General features: G+C 42.5%; 1 protein-coding gene across 2 annotated transcripts in view; it reads left to right on the forward strand.

Moving 5' to 3' along the window:
• Polr3b (polymerase (RNA) III (DNA directed) polypeptide B) overlaps positions 1-14,648 on the forward strand; it is a 104,887-nt gene that overhangs the window by 1,267 nt on the left and 88,972 nt on the right. For both annotated transcript variants that reach the window (XR_380439.4, NM_027423.2), the window contains exons 2-8: positions 4,692-4,724; positions 4,925-4,981; positions 5,069-5,133; positions 8,227-8,302; positions 8,897-8,997; positions 11,343-11,434; positions 14,497-14,614. Coding sequence is in view for 1 of the 2 variants with exons in the window: in NM_027423.2 (NP_081699.1) it covers positions 4,692-4,724; positions 4,925-4,981; positions 5,069-5,133; positions 8,227-8,302; positions 8,897-8,997; positions 11,343-11,434; positions 14,497-14,614 (542 nt within the window). In the remaining variant the exon portion in view is untranslated. The remainder of the gene's footprint in view (positions 1-4,691; positions 4,725-4,924; positions 4,982-5,068; positions 5,134-8,226; positions 8,303-8,896; positions 8,998-11,342; positions 11,435-14,496; positions 14,615-14,648) is intronic.

The following is a 14,648-nucleotide window of genomic DNA, read 5'->3' on the forward strand; positions in this document are numbered from 1 at the left end:
TTAATCTCAGCATTTGGTATGTAGAGGTGGTAGGATCACAACCTCACTGTCTCAGGGACTTTGAAGAATGAGTTCCAAGATCCTCTTAGGGAAAATACACAGTATTTGTCTTTGTGTTTGGCTTATTTCTCAGTGTTCCCCTACTCCTAATCAACAGGACCTGCAGCCCATGCAGCAAAGGATAGTTAAGAATGTAGCCCAGTCCAAAACTGCAGACTTAACTCCAAGCTTTATGAGTGTTATTTTATTTTACTTTTAATATTTTTGGTATGGCTCTCCAGGGAGAGTTTTGTAGATCACAGCGTCGTGTTACAGTGTTGCTGTAAGGAACCTTCCTCACAATCGTCCTTAATTGCAGCATGAGCTGGAACTCTCGGTGTCTTCCAAATGGGCCACTACACTGCTTTCTGGTCCTTCTGTCTGTGTTTCCCAGCCCTAACTCAGCTTTTGAGCCACGGTGCACTGGCTCACTGGAACCTGCTGTCACCTCATTCACTACCTTAAGCCTCTTCAATGTACCTACCTTTCTTTCCTCACCATGTCTAACTCATAGCAGGCATAGACATCCTCAGTGTTCTCCACCCTGCCAGCTCCTTCAACCCTGTGCGCTTGCACACAGTGGCTCCCTTTATTTGGAATGCCTCCCTCATACAACCACCATGCTCAGTCATGGCAGTATACCTAGCATCTATAATAATCCACCTCACTGCATACTGTTATAGCACCTACCAAGTGTCATTCCATTTGCTTACATGTCGCCCCTATTAAGCTAACGACTTCTGAAGTCAGGAGGCAAGTCTGTTTACTTGTTTAAGTTGCTGAAACACTACCCCATAAGTACTCAGTATAGTCGATTAGTATTTGCTCACCTCATCGATGAATAATAACCAGCCCCAAAGCCTGAGTAACTTTTCCTACCACAGTATAATATGAAGGAAAAATATAATAGAAATGATTAGTTCAAATAAACCAGAGCTCCTGTCTAGAAAGTTGTAGAGAAAATACAAGTTGTGGAGCTGAATAGAAAATAGGCTGAGCTAAAAGGAAATAGCATTTGTTCATTTAACTCAGCACGCGAAACTATTGCTCTAGTAAGTACTGTTCATTACTGTTTATTATCCCACTTACATAGATGGGAATAATCAATATGAGTAAGTGCAATGTCAATTTCTGAGTCTCCCGTGCCATTCTTTGCCTTCTTTGGCAAAGGCAGTAAGTAACATGATTCATTATGTTCATTCATTCAGAAAAAAGAAAATGCCAAAGCCTGAGCACCCTGCTACAGAGAATAAGACCAGGGAAAGGGGCCAGCGGTGTTAGAAACACGCAAGGGTCTATGGCAGACACTGTGGTAGCTTCCTAAGGAAGACATGATTGAAACACAAAATGTAATCTACAAATTAAAGTTGAAAGTTTAATGAGAAAAAAAACTATCAAAGACAGAATAAGTATACAAGGGGAAAAACAAAACAAAACAAAAACCCAACCCAACAGAGCAAGTACACTAAGCAATGGTGGGAAAGAGGTGGGAAGTAAGCATTGGCCAGACTTGGTAAAAACAACAACAACAACAACAAAAACCATGTTGATGACTTTAGATTTTCTCCTATGTCTCAGTCAGTGTTCTGTCTGAGACACCCTGATCAAGGCAACTCTTAAAATAGAAAGCTTTTAATTAGGGCTGGCTTACAATTTCAGAGGTTAGTCCATTGTCTTTGTATCAGGAATGGTATGCATGGGGCTGAAAAAGTAGTTGAAAGCTTTGTATCCTGATCTGTATGCAGGCAGAGGGAGGGAGAGACAGAGACAGACTGGGCCTGGCATGGGCTTTTGCAACGTCAAAACCCATCCACAGTGACACATTTCCTCCAACAAGGCCACACTTCCAAACCCTTCCAATCCTTTCAGAGAGTTCTACTCCCCGGTAACTAAGCATTCAAATTCATGAGCTTCTGGGTCCACTCTTACTCAAACCAGCACACCCTAAGTGCAATGGGCAATATATTCCTAAACTTAAGCTATTTCCTGGAATGGTGATAATGTTTAGAATTCCACTACCAACTCTTAGGCTTTTTCTCTATTGCCATCCTTGCAGTCCTTCACCAACCTTGTGTCATTTGTGCATTTTCTCACCTCACGGAGACAGTGCTTTATGTAGCCCAGGCTAGATTGGAATTGCTATAGCTGAGGCTGATTCTGAAGTGATTGTGCTTCTGCCTCTTAATTGCTAGGGTTATAGGCCTGGGCCACCACAGCTGGCTAAAACGTTGAACAGTTGTGAGAACAAACCAATAGAGAAGGTTTCTGAGTACACAGCCAAGAGTTGGGGGGATTAAGCAAGGGAAGGTCTGACTTTCTACAGGAGAATAAAAAGTCTGTGTCTGTGGCCGGCAGTGAGTTCTCCACAAAGACTGTATACTCACCCCTCTTGTCTGTGAGATAAGAGGAATTTCACTGTGCACGGAGGGGAAATTTTGAAATATGGGAGCAAGAAATTGAAAAGCTAGATTAGTATGTCAGATGGCTGTAACAAAGTACTACAGCTTGATAGTGTAAGAAAACCAGATGTTTCATTCCCCACATTTCTGAAGACTGGAAATCCAAGACAAAGCTTACAGAAGAGCCTGAGAAAGATTCCAGTGCGTGCCTCCTCCCTAGAGTCTGCTGGCTTTTGACAGTCTCTGATGTATCATTGGCTTACAGAAACATCACACTGACATTTGTCTTCATCTTCACCTGACAGTGTCCCTGAATGTATCTGTCCAGATCCCCTTTTGTTATATGGGCACCAGCCATATTGAGTTAGAGCTTACCTACTGAAATCTTCTACAGTCCTTTAGGCCAGGCCACCTGGAAGCCAGTGTAGGAATTTAATTCAGCTTTTAATTTTGGTCTTCCTCCTCTTTTTCTGCTTAACATGAACATAGTATTGCACAGATACTGAGTATTGCTTGCCTTGGCTTTGATAGTTGCAGATAACCAAACAACTATTACCCAATATATGCTCTAGAACACTTCCACCACCCCAAAAAGTTCTCTTATAGCCTTTCCAGCTTCTTCCTATCCGCCCCCCCCCCCAAAACACTCTTGTTTTCTATTATCAGAGACTGGCTTGCCTGTTTTCTAGGCCTCCCCACATCCTCATTTCTAGATGTTAGAAATATTCTCTCTCTCTCTCTCTCTCTCTCTCTCTCTCTCTCTCTCTCTCTCTCTCTCTCTCAGATTTCACTATGTAACAATGGGTGTCATGGAACTCACCCTGTAGACCAGGCTGGCCTTGAACTCCCAAGTGCTGGGGATTAAAGGTGTGTGCCATTACGTTCAGCTTTTCTCATTTTGTGCAACTCATTTTCCCTTGCTCCTGGGCCATCTCCCTGTCCCTTAGCTTTCATAACTTCTCCATAATTTATACCCCAGGCCACTGTGTTTCTAAGTTCTAGACATCTACTGCCCATCAGACATTTCTACCTGAATGTCTAATTAGTATCTCAGACTAAACATGCACCAACCAAATTCCTAACACCTCAACCCCTGAAAGCCTGCTGCTCCTACATGGCCCCATCCTCTCATTTCTGTCAGTGTTGGCTCTGTGCCTCTGCCGTCTTAGACCAGACACTCTGATGTCAATTTTAACTTCACTTTTCTCTAGGGAACCATCCAGTCTGTTGTCATTTTACAAGCTTTGCTCCAGCTTGTGTCTGCTAGCTACACAACTTCTCACTTCCTACCTGTACTGTTACTAGTGTGGGCTACTTCGATTGACTAAGTGATTGTCCTGTTTCCAGCCTTGCCCATTTCCACCCAGCATCCAGAGCGATCCAGTTAATAGGCATGGAGCTATTATGCCATCCTCCACTCAGAGCTTCCCAGTGCCACTCAGGTCTCTTAAGTTAAAGCCAGTTTTTGTTTTGTTTTGTTTTGTTTAGCTTATTTATTTTATGTATGAGTACTCTGTCTGCATATACACCTGCATGCCAGAAGAAGACATCAGAAGTTGGTTGTGAGCCACCATGTGATCGTTGGGAATTGAACTCAGGTCCTCTGGAAGAACATCTTAACCCCTCCTAGCCACTGTGCCATCTTTCTAGTCCCTAAAGCCATTTTTTAAATGTTTGCCACAAAGCCGTGAGTTGTCCATAGATCTTTCCTTAGGAACTGAGTATTCTGACTTTACACTCCGCTGTACCCAGCTGTCAGGACTCCCTTAGCAGATGGGGTAAGTGAAAAGAGGCTGTCTCTGTATGTAGTAGTCTACAAGACACCCAAAACTCAAGAGGCATGGGAGTTAGCAGTCTATTAGTGGAGGAGCAAACACCCATGTGTGCTGACCCCCAGAAGCCTTGAGGTAGTTTGAGGCTCTGGTTTAGAAAGAGCTCTGATTGTTCCCACCAGACTCAAGACTAACTTCTCTTTTCAAATTTTGAGCCTCACTTAGGATGTGCCATAAGAATAAATTTGAAACTGGTTTGAAATCTTGTCATCCAGAAGAGGTTTTATTATATTTAGGGAAACCTGTGATATATGTGTGTCTGTGCATGTGCACCATATAAACATGGTGTTTGCAGTAGCAATTATAACATTTTCCCTGTTTGTTTTCTGCACACTGTGATAAACGTGGTACCCCACAGCAATTGTGTTTTGTGGTTACTGACAGAGGTTCTCATGGTCTTATTGTTTCCTTATCTTCACAGGAAAAATGGAGGCTGCTTCCAGCATTTTTAAAGGTAATTGTATGCTATTTAATAATAATTGGTTATTTTTCATGAGATAAGTCACTAGATTATCCTTTAAATTTTTTTCTTAACTAAGTACATCTATTAATCTTGCCCTTGCTTGTATTTGAGAAACACTAATGGTTACCTGCCCCAGAGTGACTCATGCACCCTGTTTCTTTGTTACCATCTTTTGTTTTTTCTCTGCTTAGGTTAAAGGCCTGGTGAAACAGCACATAGACTCCTTTAACTATTTCATTAATGTAGAGGTAAGCATCCAGGATTAAGGCCAGATGTAAATTGAGGGCCAAGTGGAAGCAAGAGCTCTGTTCCTAATTCTGCACTTTCTACTGCAGATAAAGAAGATAATGAAAGCCAATGAAAAGGTTACAAGTGATGCTGACCCCATGTGGTACTTAAAGTAAGAAACCAACTGCTCTTAAATAATATTCCCATTGTTTTTAAATACCGAAGTAAATGTACTTGCTGTCAAATCTCTTGTAATACCACTACTGTATCTGTCTAGTAAACTAATTGTAAAGTGCTTATATTTAACTTTTACTTGTAAATCATTTGTAAGAGTTTTAATTGAGAAGTTACTAAAACTGGTTTTTTAAAAAATTCTTTTAAGTAAGGCTTTCTTTTGATGAGTTTTATATATAATTAATAATGATAAAACCCATTCAGGATTTTTGCACAGCATATGTTACTACATTGCATATAACCAAAGGCAATTATCAGATCCAGAAAGTTACAATGATGGAGTACTGCCTGTTGAAAGGAGACCTGACCTGATGTTTCTTCCCATTGATGTCCTCATTCTTGTGCCAGAATCAGTCTCTGGCCCATGCTAGGCTATCTTTCTATTTTCAATTCCACTGATTAAAAGTAAAGACCATTACCCAAATTCTGTGGTCAAAGTGTGCGAGCTTTTCTTTCTAAAGCGGGGTTTGAGAAAATAGCACCAGACATAGGAGACAGTGGGGTTTATATAGCCCCCAAACCTGCAAGACTAGGAGGTTTTCAAGGGTTGGGGATTTCCAGAGAAATGTTGGTTATGTAGGAACTTGGCTGAACATTTCAAAATGATTTGGCAGAACATCTTACCAGAGTGTAGCCTAGAGTCCAGGTTGTGGACCATATCAGAGTCCAGAATGCACCAAGACCTAGTCAAATACAAGTTTTACAGAAAACAGGAATGAATTTATTTCGACCTTGTAATAAGATGGCTTCCAATTTTTTTTTTTTTTTTTTGGTTTGGTTTTTTGAGGCAGGGTTTCTCTGTGTAGCTCTGGCTGTCCTGGAACTCACTTTGTAGACCAGGTTGGCCTCGAGCTCTGCCTCCTGAGTGCTGGGATTAAAGGCATGCGCCACCTTGATGGCTTGATGGCTTCCAATCTTAATGTGGTCCATCATTCTGTATATGTGTGTCTGTGAGTATGTACAGCTGAGGGCAATTGCCAATGGAGGCCAGAAGAGGGCATCAGATCTGGAGCTGTCTGATATGGTGCTGGGCATCCAACTCTGGGTCCTCTTCGGTATCAGAAGTACATGGTCTTAAATGCTGAAGCATCTCCCTAGCCCTGAGGTTGTCTTGGTTTCTCCATCTCCTGACTGATAGTCCTCATTCTTACCTGGAGTTTCATGTCGATGACACTTTTGAATACGTGGGTCAGTTTTGCAGAGGGTCTTTCAGTCTGGATACTTGCTCGTGAGTAGATTAAGTTATACATTTTAGCAATTTTTTGTGCCGTTTTTACTGATTGATACTTTCCATTGTAAGGATGCAATTTTTTTTTCTTTTTATAACAAGCATTTAGGGGAGATCCTTTAGACAATGCAAATGGATATTTTCATCACTAATTTTATTTAATTTAAAAACAACAACAACAATAACTCCTGTGCCTGGGTTTGTATCTGTGGGACAAGCGCTCTGCAGAGCTACGTTTACAAACCCTCACCACTGGCTCTAATGTGCATCGATGATTCTTGTCCATGGTAGCTGTTGCTGTAAGAGAAGTCTCTCCCATCATGCCTTCTGCTTTTCATATTCCCACGCCGTCATTCTACCTTTCTGTAAATTGTTTAATATCAGTTTATGCACATGATTATTTAGTTTTTTCTGTTGTGCGTAGTCCAGTATTGTTATTCTCTTGCTCAGGTTATCTTAGCTTTGCTATTTCTTAGAGAAATCCTTCGACTTGACATTGTGTCCTTTCAAAATGTGCCCTCATGGGGGTTCACCTCCTTTACTTTCTGGAACTATGGGGTACAGTATATATTTATGTTTTTTTTCCTGTCCCCATCTGGGAAGCAAGCACTTCTCCAAGGTGCTTTGGTTACTTTTTTTGGAAGATAGTATTTTTAGGGTAAACAGACGGGCACTAGGGACTTGGCAGACAGCATTAGCAAATACATGTATATGTACTAACACATGCATGTGCATATCTGTATTTCTATGTCCCAGCCATTTTGTTTATATTAGAGACTTTAGACTGATGCCTTTTAGTCTCAGCCAACAGTACCAACTCATTCCAACTTCCTTTCCTTTCTTGTGACTTTACTCCTGACAGTGAGAAGTTTGGCGCTTGTTATCTGTAATTAATTTTTAAAAATTTCAGCCCTATATTATATACAGAGTAACCTCAGGATTACTGATACGTCTGCAAGAGTAATATTTGCTAACTAGAGGACAGATGTATGCAACCCTTTCTGTCTTCAGCTTTATAGGACACAGGACACGAGCTGCTACATCAGAGTACTTTGATTAGAGGAGTTAGACCTGTGCACACAGTAGCTTCGAAAGCTGATGCTTCCCTCTCAGTTTTTTGTTGTTGTTGTTGTTGTTGTTGTTGATGGCTATGTGGATAAAGTGCTGAGTTCATGTAAAAGCTGGGTATGGCGGTATGTACATCCCACCTCAGCACTCGGGGATGAAGACAGGCAGATCCCCAGAGCTCGAGTGTAGCCTGCTCAGTTGGTGAATTTTCTGTTCAGTGAGAGACCCTGTCTCAAAAAAAAAAAAAAAGGTGAAGAGGCTGGAGAGATGGCTTAGGAGTTAAGAGCACTGGCCCCATATTGCTGACAGCCCTCTGTAACTTCAGTTCCTGGGGACTCCAGCGCCCTCTTCTGGCTTCTGCAGGTGTTATGCATGCATACGGTGTACTTACAGGCAGGCAGAACACCCAAGCACATAAATGAAAAATAATCTTTAAAAATACATAAGGTGGAAAGCAGTAGGGGAAGAAGCTCTGCATTGATGTCTGCAGGTGCAGCTGTGCACACACACGTGCACATTCATATCTCACACACGAGTGCACACACACTATGCAGAAATACTTTGAGAGCATCATCCCACACTTGTAAGGTTCTATGAACTGTCACTTCAAGAAGGTAGATAATTGTCATTTTGTTTGTCATCCTCAGCATGGTAGGCACTTGTCAAAGACTAAAGGATCACACATGTATATTTTCAGAGAAGGTGTAATTGATAATGAAATAATTTGCTTTTCAGATACCTTAATATCTATGTCGGACTTCCTGATGTTGAAGAAAGCTTCAATGTAACTAGACCAGTGTCCCCTCATGAGGTACTTTTCTTGGATTTGTTTGTTTTGACCTAGCGTCTGTGCTTGCTGTATACTAGTAAGCATTTTTTTTTTTTTAATTGAACCTGGATCCTCTGGAAGAGCAGTCAGTACTCTTAACCCCCGAGCCGTTCCTTCAGCCCACATAAACAGTTTTTACTGGTCAGGAATAGAAAACTTAAACTTGAAAATCTCAGACCCTGTTGTAAAAGTTAAAAGATGTCTTAACCACAGGTGGGATGTAACATGAAGAACTGTATGTTTAATTTCAGAGAAATTCTCTTTTGAAGCTATAAACCACCACATAACTGCCAGTGTGATATGTTGCAGTCACTGGGGGAGTTTGCATGTGGTTTCCGGTATCTTCCTGTGGATCCTTCCTGTAAAAGCTGGGTCTCACAGTGTATAAAGCATGAAGATAGCCTTTAGCTTGTTTCCACGCCAAGCACACACATGTTCTAAACACAACTGTGACTCGGCTTGCCCTGAGGCAGGGCGTCAGCAGCTCAGTGGGGAAAGTTCAGGCTGCTGTGCACTGTATTCACAGTGGGATTGCTGGAGGGCAGGGGTCGCTCGCTCACTGTGATTCTGCTCCAGTGCCGTCTGAGGGACATGACGTACTCCGCCCCAATCACAGTGGACATTGAGTATACCCGAGGCAGCCAGAGGATAATCCGCAACGCCTTACCCATTGGCAGGTGAGAAACAAGGTTGTTCTTGGAGCCACACTGCCTGGAGACATGCCCCATGATGTGACCTTAAGCCAATTAATAAGTCCCCTTTGCCTCACTCCCTCCTCTGAAGGGTGTGGGAAATGGTACCTAGGTTATAGAATTGCTTTGGATCCTTAGGTAAGGACCAGACAGAGCTGTGGTTTACAGTAATTGCAGAGCAGTCTCTAAAGCTGAGGAAATGCTTCCCTTTCTTCTCCTGACACCAGCAACGAGTGCTTAGTAGGTCAGTTAGGAGTTCATTGAATTCTGCACTGGACTTCTTGATGGGTCCTATACATAGTTTTCCTAGATGTTTATCCATATAGCAACGGTTTTGGAAGAAGTTACTATCTCTTAGAACAAGTTTGAAAATAATGGATAATATTAGCTAGTAACTTTGGAACCTGGTTTTTCTAATTAAGGACAGATGTTGAGTCTTCTGTAGAAATAGCTATGAATTTAAAATGTTTTCAGTTTTGAGGCAAATCATGTGTACATAGATTTTCTTTTTAATTTGTTGGAGAATGTACCTTATTTACATCTATTACACATACACACACACACCATTTACGTGCATAGAATGTATATGCCTTAGATAGGGTTTCATTGCTGTGGAGAGACAGCATGACCAAGGCAACTCTTATTAAGCACAACATTTAACTGGGGCTGGCTTACTGGTGCTGAGGTTCAGTCCATTATTGTCATGGTGGGAAGCATGACATTATCTAGGCAGGCACGGTGCTGGAAAGGAGCTGAGAGTCCTGCATCTCAATCAGAAGGCAGCCAGGAGAAGACTGCATCCTTAGGCAGCTAGGAGGATGGTCTCAAAACTCTCCCCAACCCCCCAGTGATACGCTTCCTCCAACCAGGCTATACCCACTCCAACAAGGCCACATCTCCTAATAGTGCCACTCCCTGGGCCAAGCATAATTCCATCCACCACATACGTATTTACATATATTTCTGTCAGTGTATTCTGCACATGAAATCTTTCCAACTTTTTAGTTTTATTTTTCTCCTTCACTCCATTTAAATAGAACTTTTTTCTTCTCTCTTCTACCTGCTCTGAAAGGCATGTGTTTCATTTCTGGTTACCTTACTTTAGAATTAAACTGCATTTTTTTTTTTAACGAAGTTTGAGTATATCTTTATTCTCCTAGCAAGAGTAAGATCTTAGAAAGGTCAGATTTGTCCTTGACTTTTTAAATTTTATCAGCCTCAGTTCTTCTTGCCTTTGTTATTGTTGTTACCCATAAATTCAAAATCATTGTTGTTTTATAAAGTTAACATTTATATTGATAGTTAAAGTTTATATTTATATTTCTGTACATTTGTTTCTGTGGGTCTTTTGCCTGCATTATGTCTGTGTTCTACATGTGTGCTTGGTTTCAAAGAAGGCCAAAGCCAAAGATCCCCTAGAATGGAGATAGAAATGGCTGTTGAGCTGTTATGTGGGTGCTGGGAACTGAAGATGAGTCCTTTGGAAGAACAGCTAGTGCTCTTAACCCCAAGACATCAGTCCAGTCCCTTGTTTGGGTTTTCCTTGTGCCACATGCATCTTTTCATGTCAGACTTTGATTTAGTATTTATTTTCCACCTTCTGAAGATGAAAAGTTTCTCCCCTAGCTGACCTCCAAGTGGTACTTAACAGAGTGCCCAGGTGCAGGCTGTCCTCTTGGCCACAGTGCTGTCTGTCTACACTGCTTCCCTTCTGGTACCCTGCCTCGTTTCAAGCCTTCTCTGCAGCTGTGCTGTTGGCCTTGATCATCATCTGTTTACATGTGGTCCTCTGTGTGTTCTGTACATGATCATCATCTGTTTACATGTGGTCCTCTGTGTGTTCTGTACATGATCATCATCTGTTTACATGTGGTTCTGTGTGTTCTGTACATGATCATCATCTGTTTACATGTGGTTCTGTGTGTTCTGTACAGAAGCACTGTGAAGGCTTCAGGCATGTTTAAGATCCACAGCCTTTCCCTCTTGAGGAAGTCGTCTAGGAGTCTGAATAGGTGTGCTTCAGATTGCTCTTGCATGGCTCTTGCTAGAACACTCTTCTTTAGAGTTCACCTCATAGTCTCCCTGAAGCTACATTCTTTGATACCTTCACCCATTTAGTTATTCTCTTCCTAGCTGTGCCATCGTCGTTGTCCAGCACAGCTGTCATCTGTGCCAGAAGATATATCTGGGAATATCTTGGTTTTCCCTTGGCTCTCTTGTGGAATGTCTCTTCTGAGTGGTTACACGGAGATGCAGGCCCCTCTGCCACTCGTTCGCTGCAGTTTCTCTGTCAGTTCATGCATGACTTTCTTTTGTTTTACTTTCAACAGAATGCCCATCATGCTCCGAAGCTCGAACTGTGTTCTAACAGGGAAAACGCCGGCAGAGTTTGCCAAACTGAATGAGTGTCCACTAGACCCAGGTATGTGGGTGACTCTGGTGTGCCCCCACTCCAGGTACATGGGTGACTCGAGTGTCCCCCCACCCCCACCCTGCCCCCTGCCTTGCTCTGTTCATTTCCTAGTGCTCTGCTGTAGACTTGCTGCCTTCTGATGACTTGCTGGACAAACTGTGTTCATAAAACTGGAGATTTCATGCCAGCTTTATTCTGGATCTCTAAACATATGCTGGTTCTTCTTTTGTTTGCTTAAGAGCTTACTTCTGGCTTACTGGCATGGCCTGTTCTTTCCTTTCACCTCTGTGCAGTAGTTTCTTTTGAGATACTTGCTATTTGAGATGCTCCCAAAGTTGCTGTCTAAACTGTTCTGAAAAGGCCCCAGTAGCTCACGACAGCCTATGTTAAGTGTAGAAGAGGGAGAGAAATGATAACTTTTTTGCTATTGTTCAAGCTCTCAAAATTTATATTTTTGTCCTTATTTCTAGAGTATTTTTGGTAAAACTTCAAACAATACAACACAGTTTCTCCTAATGCCTTTCCCTGTGATTTAAATTGGCTTATAGTTGCTTTAGTTGAACTCCTTGCATCAAGGAAGATTTAGGTGGTGGTGGTGGTTTTTTTGTTTTGTTTTGTTTTGTTTTTGCTTACTTGGTGTTTTTCAGGAGCACTGGCTGGCCTCAAACATTCTATAGCCCAGGCTGGCCTTGATCACCTATCTGATCTTCTTACCTCTACCTCTTCAGTGCACAGCTCACAGGCATGTGCTACCCCACTTGGTTGCATTAGCAAGAGTTTAGTAAGAACCTATCTTTCTAAACTCTAACCAAGTTTTTCATAAGTTAAATGTATTATCTTGGTTTTACTTTTATTTACAAATAGAACAAAATCTCACTATCTTATTCTCAAATTATGCGGGGGAAAATGTAATAATAGCGTGTGACTTTTATTTAGTATAAAACATTAGTTTGGAAACTCAGTTGTCTGCTATTGTTCCAGATTTGTTAGAAAAGTTGGAGCAAGTATTAATCTCCATTGATGATCCCAGGTTATTCCTATACTTAAGAGATGGACAGATTCATCTGTTTAATACATTTCTTTTTATGTCGGTCTGGTGTACATGTGGATAGTATAAACTGTTTTTCTGTTACCATGATACACCTTGATCAAAAGCCACTTGGAGCGGGAAGGGTTTATTTGGCTTATACTTCCAGGTCACCATCTATCGTTGAGGGTAACCAGGGCAGGAACTCAAGCAGAAACCGTGAAAGAGTGGCGCTTTTTCTTGCTCCCAGGCCCACCTGGCTAAGGAAGGTACTGCCCACATGGGCTGGGCCTTCCCACTTCAATTAGCAACCAAGAAAATGACCCATAGACATGCTGCAGGAAAGTCTGATGAAGCCTGTTCCTCAGTTGAGGGTCCCTCTTCCCAGTGTGTTAACTTGATCCTCTTGTCAGTTTGACATCCAAACATATCGCGGTTACATACAAACATATCACGGTTAAAGCACAATTTTTCCTTTCTGGATTGTCCCATATCTCGGGTTAATATCATAATTATAAAATACAGTGCAATCTTAAGAAACCCCACAGTCTTCAGAATCACAGTGCTTTAAAGGTGCAGGGTCTCTTTAAAAATACCAGCTCGCTTAATGTGTGGGCTTCCGTAAAGCCCCGAACAAGTTACGTGTTTCCTTCTCCCAAGGAGGAACAGGGCACAGTCGTAATCAGATCAAAGCACAATCCAAATCCAACGGTGTACAAAGTTCAGTATCTGACATCTGAGATGTGATCTTCTGGTCCAGAAGGCTTGGACAACTCCATTTCTCTGGTTCTGTCATCGCAGCTCACATAGCTTGTCACCTAGGCACAGACCAGCTTCACTGAACATCTGCCCCAATCCTTGGCGTATGTCCCACGATACCGGCATCTCCAGTATCTTGGAGTCTGCACTTGAGCTGAGGCTTCACCCTCCCCTGCAGGGACTGGAGCACTTGTGCATACTTCCAAGCCTCGGTCCTGCTGCCCAACCAGCACCATCCGGAAGACTTAGAATTAACACGTGTTCTTCTGGACCGCAGCCTCTGTGTGCTGACCCTGAGGAAACACTTCCCAGATTTCTCATCAGTGATGCTGGCCTCTCATTAAGCACAACTGTTTCTCAGTCCTGCTAACCAACACTGAAGGTTTTACTTCTGCAGATTCTTACTGGAAAATACAACACAGAGTCTTTGTTTCCCTCTGTATCTTTACAAGCCAGGCCCCATTGTCTGTGTTTTCAGTATCCTTACCTTCCGGGCTTCCACAGAATGATCTATTAATCTTTGAGCACGCAATCTAGAACCCAGAGTTCCAAATACCATTGCCTTCCGTAAACCAACATGGCGGTTCCACCACAGAGACACCCCACTTCTGGCTCTGGTTTCTTTCCTAGTTGGTTTTTCTGTTGCTGGGATAAATGCCAGGGCCAAAAGTACCCTGAAGAGGAAGGATTTAGTTAGCTTACTCTTCCAAGTCACAATCCCTCAGTGAGGGGAGCTAGTCCAGGAACTGAAGCAGGAACCGTGAGGGATCACTGCTGTCTGGCTTGCTCCCAGGCTTAGTTCATCTCTCTTGCTTATGGCTCAGGCCCATAGGTCTAGGGAACAGTGGGTAAGCCCTGCTAACGTCAGTTAGCAATCAAGATAATGCCCTAGGCATGCCCAACAAGCCAGTATGATGGAAGCAATTCATCAGTTGAGGGTCTGTCTTCCCAGTGTGTAAACTTGACAACAAAACTAACCAGGGCAATAGACCAGTCATATACTCTCTGTCTTAAAAGGGTGTATCAGCTTCGGTTTCTTTTTGTAAAACTGTGCCTGATACTGTCATCAGTTCAAAGAGCAATGCCAGCAGCCCATCGAATTAAGATTGTTGGTTCCTGCAGTGATGATCCTAGGCACTTACCTGTAGTCTGAGGATTTGGGAGGTGGGAGGGCCAGTTCAGGGCCAATCTGTACTGGTACTCTGGCCCTCAGGCGCTCCTGGCCCTCACCTACTTGCATTGGGTATGGAAGAGGTGGTGAGCTTTTCTTGTTTCCCTTGGGCAGGTGGCTACTTCATTGTTAAAGGAGTGGAAAAAGTCATTCTTATCCAAGAGCAGCTGTCCAAGAACAGGATCATTGTGGAGGCCGACAGGAAAGGAGCCGTTGGAGCCTCAGTTACCAGGTATGGGAAACAGGTGGGGTTTTTCCAAATACTC

Source organism: Mus musculus, chromosome 10 (assembly GCF_000001635.26).
Source record: "Mus musculus strain C57BL/6J chromosome 10, GRCm38.p6 C57BL/6J".
Classification (NCBI taxonomy): Eukaryota; Metazoa; Chordata; class Mammalia; order Rodentia; family Muridae; genus Mus; species Mus musculus.